Genomic DNA, 10,293 nt, shown 5'->3' with positions numbered 1-10,293 from the left:
AAAACGTTGATGACCCCTGCACTAACAGGAAGCCTTTAGAAAACACAAACCAATGTAATTCGATGCAAAGGAGCTTTATTGGCATGAGAAAAGATATGTTTACATTGCCAAAGCAAGTGTCAAAATATAATAAAAACAGTTGAAAACAGGGAAAGCATGTAGGCTATACAGTTGGAGGGGGTAGAGCATTGTGTTAAACAGAGCTGTCACATTGCGTCGTTACATGTTATATATGGGTATAAAGCTTTTCAAAACAAATAGCAGCAATCTTTTGCAGTCACTTTGGGCCGATTAGCAGCATTTTTTCTCAAAACTATTTAATTAGTATACAAAAAAAGCCTCATATTTAAAATGTGTTTAAAAGGTATAGCAGCTCTGTTTATATGTGCAGTAGGTCTATATCAGAGGTCCACTAGGTACAGATAACACAATGGTTAGTATACTAATGGTTAGTATACTAACCATTGTGCCATTGTACCTGGGTACTATATAGTATAAGGTGGTTGTATTCCGTCCTCTCGCACATGGACAACAAGCTGCTGAAGGACAAATATGTACGTATGCTGTTCGTGGACTACAGCTCAGCATTCAACACCATTGTCCCAGCAATACTTGACAAAAAGCTGAGAGACCTAGGGCTACACCCAAGCATGTGCGACTGGATACAGGACTTCTTGTCCAACCGACATCAGGTGGTGAGAATGGGCAGCATCACATCCGACCCCCTGACCCTCAACACCGGAGCACCCCAGGGATGCGTGCTGAGCCCTCTCCTCTACTCCCTGTACACGTATGACTGCATAGCCACACATGTCTCCAACACCATCATAAAGTACGCGGACGACACGACAGTGATAGGCCGAATCGTCAACAACGACGAGTCTGACTATAGAGAGGAGATCAACTCACTGGCACTCTGGTGCCGGGAGAACAACCTCTCTCTTAACGTCGACAAGACCAAAGAACTGATCGTGGACTTCAGGAGGCCGCGGAGAGACCATGCGCCCATCCTCATCGACGGTGCTGCAGTGGAAAGGGTCAGCGAGTTCAAGTTCCTCGGAGTACACATCGAGGAGGACCTCAAATGGGAGACGCACACCACACACGTGAGGAAAAAGGCTCAGCAGCAACTGTACTGGCTCCGCCGCCTGAAGAAGCTCGGAGTAGGACATCGCATCCTCAGGCTGTATTACAACAGTTCTGTTGAAGGCATCCTAACAGGCTGTGTCACGGCCTGGTACGGGAACTGCACTGCCCGAGAAAAGATCAGCCTACAGCGAGTAGTGCGATCGGCAGAGCGGATAATGGGAATCGAGCTCCCAGCGCTCCAGGAACTGTACAAAAAGCGGTGCGTGGTCAAAGCCAAGCGCATCATCAAGGACAAGCACCACCCAAGTCACAGACTGTTCAAACCCCTATAACGACCACGACCGGGCAAGGGGCTCTACCGCAGTATCAAGAGTTCCACCACCAGGTACTGGTGCAGTTTTAATCCGGCTGCTGTCAGAATGCTGAATGGGGCATAAGCCTGAATGAGGCATAGGCCTTGTTTCAGCAGCCTGACAACAGGCGGTGCAGACTTTTCTGGCTCTTCCTGAACACACCTGTGGATTATACCAGGGACAATGACTTGGATTTAGCCCCTCGGACACACCTGTGGACTACACCAGGTACAAATGACTTTTTGTTGCACTCCCTCATGGAGCTACTTGCGGATTATACCAGGGTCAGTCCACCCTAGGTGGACACGCACTGACCTTTTGCACCTTAATCCCATGTATAACGCACTGACTTTTTTTGTCTTTTTTATTGTGCTCTTTTCCTCTAAGCACCTTAACGTCCATATGTATATCATGCACAGTATAAGTATAACATGCACAGTATACAATACATTGCTGCTATGCTCAGGCACCTTAGTTTTTAGTTTTTTATTATCTCAGGTACTTTGTAAATATGTAGATAACTTGTCTGGCCTTCTGTTGCTCTCTTGTTTTGATCTCCTTCCCACTTGCCCCCACCCCCTCTTCTTCTCCCCCCCCCCCCCCCTCTTTCTATGGAAACTAACGTTGCGATGGGAACGATGTACAAAAACGAATTTCACCCACTTTTTTACCTTGTAAACCTGTGATGTGACAATAAAACTGATTCTGATTCTGAGTCTGATTCTGATTCTGGTATTCCATTTGCTAACGTTCTTTTATCGCAGTTCACAAATCTTGCTGCTGTGCAGTGGTGTAAAGTAACTAAGTACATTTACTCAAGTACTGTACTTAAGTAACATTTTAAGATATTTTTTACTTTACTTGAGTATTTCCAATTTTCAGTACCTTTACTTCTACTCCACTACATCTCAGAGACAAATATTGTACTTTTACTCCACTACAATTATTGGACAACTTTAGTTACTAGTTACTTAGTAGATTTTATTATTACAAAACATACATTACCCACTTGCCCTTTATACATTTCGGCCATTTGAAAATAGCAGATCTACAAGCTCACAATGCTTCGCATAGCAACGCATTGTGAGCTTGTAGGTCTGCTATTTTCAAAATACTTTTATACATTTTAGACATATGATAACTTGTGAAACAGGACATTCTGCATAATGAGTACTTGTATGTTTTACCAATACTTTTGTACTTTTACTCAAGTAAATTTTTTATTCCAGGCTTTCACTTGTATCAGAGTATTTCTACATTGCAGTATTGATACTTTCACTTAAGTAGAAAATGTGAGTACTTTTTTTCCACCACAGCTGCTGTGGTCACACATTGTTGTATTTCTCCCAAGACACACAGCACCACCTAGCGGCCTCAGACTGCGTTTCACCCTGTTCATAACAACAACACACCGTGCAGTGGATGAGAAGAGAAACAAAGCTATCTGACTGTCTGTACGGGGACTGTGCAGAGCAACACATACATCTCATCAAAATCTGAACATATGCAACATTCTAGAGGAATTAAACGTGTGTATTCTGCATACTGAAGAGGAACTCACACACAGCACCAGGTATGTATGTAACAGTAATCCATTCAGATGTACTGTAGGAGAAACGAGCTGCCAGTAAACGTACGCGGCCTTTCAGGACGTTATCTGACGATCAAGGAAAACATGGGTCAATATATACGATACGAAAATACGTAATGGAGAAATAATATTTTTTGTTAAAAGAATGCAACTGAATCAGACCATCGCATTGATCGCTTCAGCCTCCAATTCGTGCATGTCGTCAACAAAATGGAGGGCATTAATAATAAGCGCCGTTCTTAAGTTGTACTGTTGTACCAGGATAGTAATAATGTTGTTGTTGTTGGTTCAAAGCAGGGGTTTTGTTTTTGTTGTTGCAACTTGCAGGATAGCGAATGCAGATCAGATCGTTGGTGTTGTGGTTTCCAACTGTAGATCGATACTGTTGATTGACAGACCGAGACAAAAGAGGAGACACTCCCCCACGGTTGCCATGTCCGCTTAGTATAAGCGACTTTGGGTATGTTTTCTGTCGCTTGTGGTTGCGGGTTTTTTCCCCTAAAGTGTAGTTGCTTAATTTGGGCTTCTTTCCAAAATGGTGTTTAAACCAGTGTCTCTGAAATATTTTCATTGTCAAGGACCCCCAAATTAATTTGTAATTATCCAAGGACCCCCCATCTGAAAATAGTTTGTGCCAGGGACACCATACAAGATTTGTGTTCTTAAAATGTGTCCACAATGTTCCAAAATTACCTCTTTCTTCCCCCCAAGATTTATTTTTCATTTTTTAAATAGCAGATGCGACGCGTTGTGAGCTTGTAGATTGGCTATTTTCAAAAAGCCGTAGCCTAGTCGCTTCTTTTGGGCTTGTTTTCATAGACCTGGTTGCTTATTTCTCTCACAGAATCTGGCAACACTGTCCGATATGGGTTGACAGACAGAAGAAGATGGCCCAAAACAAAGACGCAACCTGACGCAAAGAACACAATAAAAAAAGAGGTTTGATTCTTAACATGACTGAACCCCCGGATGCGGACTGTGCGTCAGGTGCCTTGGATCAGGGGACCCCCTCCTCCAGTGGCAGCGGCGGGGGGTCCAGCAGGCTGAGTCTGACCGCCAGCAGAACGCTCCCAGGCCGGCCCAAAGGGCTGTCCCCTCCTCCCCCCTCCACTGGAAGACTGACCTCTCTGAGGTCCAGGGACTTGACTCTGGGAGGCTTCAAAAAGCCAAAGGTAATTCCACAGATTGCCTACTTTGGGCAAAAATATTAATACAATGAATGCAATACTTTCCTACCCCCCCCCCCTTTTATTTTTCTTCTCTTGTACATATTTTTCACTCTTCATACCAGTAACAGTAACCTGTAAGCTGATTGTATGACATTCTGTATAGTAGTGTGTATATCTGTCTGTCTCTTATATGTCATCATGATTTGTGTGCATGGGGATCTCATCTTAAACAAGCTCAGTGCTTAATGAGTCTTCCAGTTTAGTAGACCTTGTATTGTGAATTTGTTTGTACTTCCATGTACTGTCGTTCTCATGTCTTACTAAATAAAGTACATCAATCAATCAATCAATCAATCAATCAATCAATCAATACAGTCAGAAAGAAATTTTTCCATTTTTCAGGAGGTAAATATCACTACTCCCTTAGACAGGTGACCATCCCCCCCCACCCCATTCACCCCCCCTTTCTACTCCGTACTTATAATGTGATCATTAACAGGTGAGGCAACTCGTGACCTGAGCCATCATAATCAGGATTCGGTTATATTAGCATTGAATGAAAGCACTGCATAATGATATTAAAGGCCTATGCATTATAACCATTTGAAAGAATGCGGTTCTATTTGCATATACATAATCATTTTATGTAGAAAAACTCAACTCTGTAAGTCAACGTCACATGTTGAATGTGTCTTTTATTTGAAAACATTTACAGGTTACTACATAAAAAAGGAACAGATATTATAGCTACAGAGCATAACCTCATGTCAGCTTTAACTATGCAGAAGGGTACCAGTGTTGTGTAAAATAAATGCATTTTTTTGTTTGATTACATTATCTTTGTTAATTATGTTGAATTAATGTCAAAATGAAAATTTCCTCCCAGTAATAGCACAGAATGGATCAGGGTGGGACATGGCTGACCCTAGATCTGTGGTCTGGTCAAAGGCATCAACTCTTTGGCCAGGATTGTGCGGTTGGTCACTGCACGACCAGCTGGTTTGGGCTTCCTCCTGAAAGCAGTGCCAGACTGCAGTGCCTCCAAGAGGCCATCCATGATACCAGTTTCATCACCCTCTACGTTGACGTTAAAGAGCTGACTCTTCTTGGGTTTCTTCCCCATCTTCTTTTCATACTTCTCTCTGGCCAGCTTGATCTTCTCCTCAGACTCACTTCTCTTCTGATTCTCCATCACAGCTTGCTGAAACATGTTCTTGAAGGTGTTGAGGTCTCCAAAGAACTCCTCAACAAAGATCTGCTGTGGGTCAAAGACAAAGTACACTCCCAGGTCACTGTACTGCTTCTCCATGTTTTTATGCATCAGGTCCAGCTTCTCGTACTGCTCACGGGCGCTGCCCGCGAAGCTGGACATCTTCTCCACAAACAGGTCCCTGTCACTCTGCGGAGGAGGAAAGGTTTCTAGGTCTTTCTCCATGTTCTTGATCTGACATCCCATCTGGTCCAGGTTCTTCTGAAGCATCTCTGCCGACACTCTGCTGGCCCTCTCTACGTGGATCAGCTCCTTAGGAAAGCTCATGACGTCAGGGTACTGCTCCCGACACACGTCAGCCAGGAAGTGGAGCAGCGTCTGCTTCTGGTCAACTGACTTGGTGTCACGCAGCTTGCAGAGGTAGGATATGGTGAACCCGAAGGCCTTGGCGTTGCGGGTGCCGGCGTTCATGTAGTTTCCCATCAGCAGGATGATCCGCAGCAGCTGGGAAAAGTTCTGGCTCTTCCTCAGCTCCTCACAGGCCGCTGTCACAGATACCACGTCTGACTTGAGGTTCTTCAGCTGCACGTCAAACTGCAGCTTGAACAGGATGGCCTGGAGGCGGGGCTTCAGACACTTCACACTGGACATCACCACTCCAAACTGTTCGGCTTCAGCAAGGTCGTCATACTGATCCTTCATCTCCGCAAGGACATTCAGCTGTTCCTGTTCCGGTAGAAGTTTGATCAGGTTCTGCAGTATGGACTCAGTCAGAACCTTCTCATTGACCTCCAAGATGAAACTTTTGATTTCTTCAAAGATTACACGGAATGAACCCAGGAAGATAGAGAGGTTCTGGGAAGACTTGGAGTCCAGCACCTTCAACTCCTTTACTTTCTTCTGTGTTAGTTTCTTGTCCTCTCCACCATTCTGCAGATTTTTGGCTTGGAAAGTCTTGGCCTGCGAGAAGGCAAGGGTCAATTTGGCAAAGAGCTCGTTGTTTTCAAATTGCTCCTCTTTGACGTTGGTCCAAAAACTCTTCTCTGATAGATCCTCTGGTCCAAGCTTTCTCCAGTTGGCTCTCTTCAGCGGCACCTCAGGCTTGTACTCCTTCTTAGCCTTGAGGCCGAAGGGGAGTGGCAGGGGAGCAGGGGCTGTCCAGGCACTCATGCCAGGCAGAGGAGGTGGTGGAAGGCCCGGACCGCCTGGAAGTGGTGGCGGTCCCATCCCAGGGATGGGCGGAGGGGGTGGGGGTCCTGGCATGCCAGTGAGGGCAGTAGGAAGAGTGCCTGGCAAGGGTGGAGGTGGTGGGGGTGGAAAGAAACAAGAATGCCCGGGTAAGGGTGATGGTGGTGGTGGTGGGGGAGGTGGGATCACCACTTGGCCCGGTAGGGGAGGTGCGGGAGGCACACCCGTTTGCACCCCGGGGGTTGGCACAGGAATGTTAACGGTGACAACTTTGGTCTTGGCCTCTTCCAGATCTTTAGATAGCTTCTCAATCTGCTCATGCAGTGTGCTAAGCTGTTGCTGCAGTCCCTGGTTCTCTCTGTCTGTGTCCTGCTTGGTAGAGGCCAGCTGTTCCTTCTCCTGGCTGAGCTCCAGCAGATGCTGCTCATAGTCTCCCTTCAGCTTCTTCCACTCCACCTGCAGCTTGTGGTGTGCCTTCAGCTCCACCTCCGCCTTCTTCTCCAGTTCCTTGGCCTTGGCCTCGCTGGACTCCACCTTGGTTTGATTCACCATGTTGTCTATCAAGCCCGCAATATCAATGCTGAGTTTGCGGCACTTGAAGTCTGGGTTGGCACCATTTCTGTAAAGCACAATCTGACCAATACACTCGTCCATCAACTTGTAGTACTGAGGCCTGGCCAGATAATCATTGCGGATCAGCAGCAGGTGCTGTAGCAAGGACAGGAAGTAGCCTTCGGCTTTTGAGTCCTTCACTGTGTTGACAAGGACTTCAAACACCTCCCTCACATCGTCCATCTCAAACTGTATGTCGTTCATGCGTGCTTTGAGTTCTTCAGAGTCCTCCTCTGCCTGCTCATCAAACACATTGAGCTGCACCCTCAGTTCGTCGTTGTCGATCATCCTCACCTCCTCCGTCAACTGGTCTTTGAGTCCCAGTCTCATCAGTTCAGAGCGGATGTGGATCCTGAAGTCTGGCCCCTCTCCTCGACTGATCAGAGCATTGATGAGAGTAATGCAGCCAGCCTTTAGAGCAATGTTTGGTGTATTCATACCAGTCAGAAGAGGCTGAAACCTCTCAATGTCCTGTTTCTCTGCCTCCACTGTTATGGCCTCCAGAACACGTTTGTGAAGGTTGTCTGAGTGATCTAAGATGGAGATGGCGGAGAGCAGCTTGACGGCGTCCAACATCACGACGGGTATCCTGGGGTTGATGGCTCGCACCAGCAGAGGAATCCCTTCAGCCGAATCCAGCATGGATTTCAGTCCATACTTATTATTCATGAAAGCTTTGAGACAACGGATGATCTCATGTTGACACTTTACTCCAATGTCGGGGTACTCAACTCGTTCCTCTTGCAGTGTGCTCAGCAGGCTGAGCAGCAGGGCAAGGCCCTCATCTCCAAAATTCTGCACCCAGCTGACAGGGTTGGTATTGAGTGAGACTCGTAGGGACTCCAGACAGCCCAGCAGTTGTTTGTCTCGGATATCGGACTTCAACTCCTGGATGTACACCATGGCTGACTTGGTGCCCTCCCTCTGGTTCTGACCAGCTTTGGTGTACAGGTACTGGGAGACAATCTCTCGCTTACTTTTGATGTCTTTAGCTCGCAGTGGCTGCTGCTTCTCCTTGTTCAAGTTCATGTCCACCAACATCTGTTCAAACAGCTCCAGGATGTTTTCGTCAGTGTGGTCGTGCATTATGGCACTCTCAGCGTGTAATATCTCACAGTTGTGGATCTCATAGGATGTTGAGGAGTGGCGTCTACTCTCCTTCTTCTTCATCCTCTCCATCTTCATCTTCATCTTCATCTTCTTCATCTTCTCCTTCATCTCCATAATGGTGAAACGCTCCAGCTCGTCAGGAACCACTCAAGTAGAGTCAGGTTATAAACCTAAAAAAGTAAACACAAACAACAACACAACGACAAATTACTGACATGAAATATACACACACAACTTTAAACCATATCAGAAATATATATATTTATTGTCGTGTAAACACGCTCTCAATTCTTACCGTCAGTCTCTCGGAGCTCGCAATGGAAAATGACGAACGCAGCAATAACACCCTGGTAACTAGTATCACTGGTGCATCCGTAGAACACTTTGTCCTGATAGTGAGCATCCACTCCATTTATATCGGTTTGGTCTACCCATGTGGGTGTAACCTTCTGTTGATTAAATCATGTGACTTGTGTATTGTGTTAAATGTGGAAACACAGGCTTTAGCACTGTTCTAAACAGTAGCCACTGTACCCCAGCTCCTCATCTGACCTAATCAATCAACATGTGACACTCAGGTGACATGTGTAAAGTCCACTACTGTGCTGTGGCTTTTAGAATTTGTATATATTTGTACCTTCGGATTACAATTTACCTTCGGATTACAACAAATAAGCAGTATTAACCTTCATATAAGCATGTATCAACCCCTAGTATAATAACTCGGCCTATCACTCCGGTATAAGATCCTAAATAAGTAGGAAATACACACACAATAATAATCACAATAATAACCGCAAACTTCAGGCGCTGGAAGGCCCTGGATAATTCTACTTTATAATTGTTTAAGCACTTAGTGACTGCATCTTTCAACAGAATAGATTAGAACAAGATAAACATCTATGTAAGCACACAAAACAAGTATTATTTTAACAGGACAATTTGGTAGTGAATGTTGAAAACCAGGACATTTTAGTGTTTTAGAGATATTTTTCATGGACTTGGGAAACACAGCTTAAACCTGGGGCCAGTAAGCAAATTGGTAATGACAATGATGGCTGTCGTAAAACATAAGGGACCAGTTGTGTCATGCATGCTCTGGGCCCTATCTTGCCTGCCTTACCCCTTTTGCCTAAACGTATTAGCCATATTTTACTATTTTGAAAAACCTTTTCAAATAGTTCAACTAGCCGATCTACATCGACACATTGTGAGCTTGTAGATCAGCTATTTGAACTACTGGTATTTTTAAATTAAATAGTAAAAAATGCAAAAACAAAGTTTAGGGATAAGAGGTAAGGCAGATGGGCCCAAGATAGGGCCCATCAGGGCTCCCTATGTTTCCAAAGTTCTATGTTTCCTGGCTGCTATGCCCAGCTCTATATACAGTAGCACATGAGAAATATGTTACTGAGCTCTCATATGACATGGGCTATTGTGGTAACTTGTTAAAGGGTTTTCTCAATGTCTCCACATTCCACATCAATGGAGAGAAAGATTCTCAGAAATTGCCCTCCATTCATTCCAAAAGGGAGAACCTCTAGACTTCTACTGTACCTTACTAAGCTCCATACAGTACCTCCATCCATGCACCTCTATCACACCACACCTCAGTCACCTACCCCACCAATCCCCCCCTCTGCCTGGGCTCTGTCCGGGGTCAGAGCCACCCCTCTATGATATAGCGCACCAGATCATGTATGTTAGCAAGCACATGTCATTTGAACCAAATTCTGTCCAAACATAATTGTACATAATATTAACTTCAGAAAATAAGAAAGGATGTTTGTATGTTTGGGAATGTTCCAGGAACGCAGTTGAACACAGGGCCCTTGGAGAAAGAGTACCCAACAACAACCTTTTAAAAAGTTAACTAATAGAAAGCAGTGGAACATACAGTAGGACTCTGGGAACATAGGAATGACCCTTCTCAGATATTGTGATATCCTTTTTTTAACGTCACTGACTAAG

General features: G+C 45.1%; 2 protein-coding genes across 4 annotated transcripts in view; one reads left to right on the top strand and one right to left on the bottom strand.

Moving 5' to 3' along the window:
- Positions 1 to 10,293, top strand: part of LOC308104207 (DNA-directed RNA polymerase III subunit RPC4) — a 35,145-nt gene that overhangs the window by 18,642 nt on the left and 6,210 nt on the right. Inside the window, exons 1-3 of one of the 3 annotated variants that reach the window (XM_080454559.1) lie at positions 2,853 to 3,015; positions 3,361 to 3,493; positions 3,878 to 4,205. In XM_080454559.1, coding sequence (XP_080310685.1) covers positions 3,987 to 4,205 — 219 coding nt within the window. In that variant the 5' untranslated portion in view covers positions 2,853 to 3,015; positions 3,361 to 3,493; positions 3,878 to 3,986. Of the gene's footprint in view, positions 1 to 2,852; positions 3,016 to 3,360; positions 3,494 to 3,877; positions 4,206 to 10,293 lie in introns of those variants that run through there. The other 2 variants (XM_080454561.1, XM_080454560.1) reach the window with 2 other exon arrangements.
- On the bottom strand, positions 5,128 to 8,397 carry LOC308104343 (protein diaphanous homolog 1-like; the record flags this gene model as incomplete). The annotated part of the gene is made up of 1 exon (XM_080454759.1): positions 5,128 to 8,397. One exon carries the CDS (start codon positions 8,395 to 8,397, stop codon positions 5,128 to 5,130), a length of 3,270 nt encoding a protein of 1,089 aa, XP_080310885.1.

This window comes from Gymnoscopelus braueri (assembly GCF_963280865.1).
Source record: "Gymnoscopelus braueri genome assembly, chromosome: 17".
Lineage (NCBI taxonomy): Eukaryota > Metazoa > Chordata > Actinopteri > Myctophiformes > Myctophidae > Gymnoscopelus > Gymnoscopelus braueri.
This window is presented reverse-complemented; position numbering and strand designations above follow the sequence as displayed.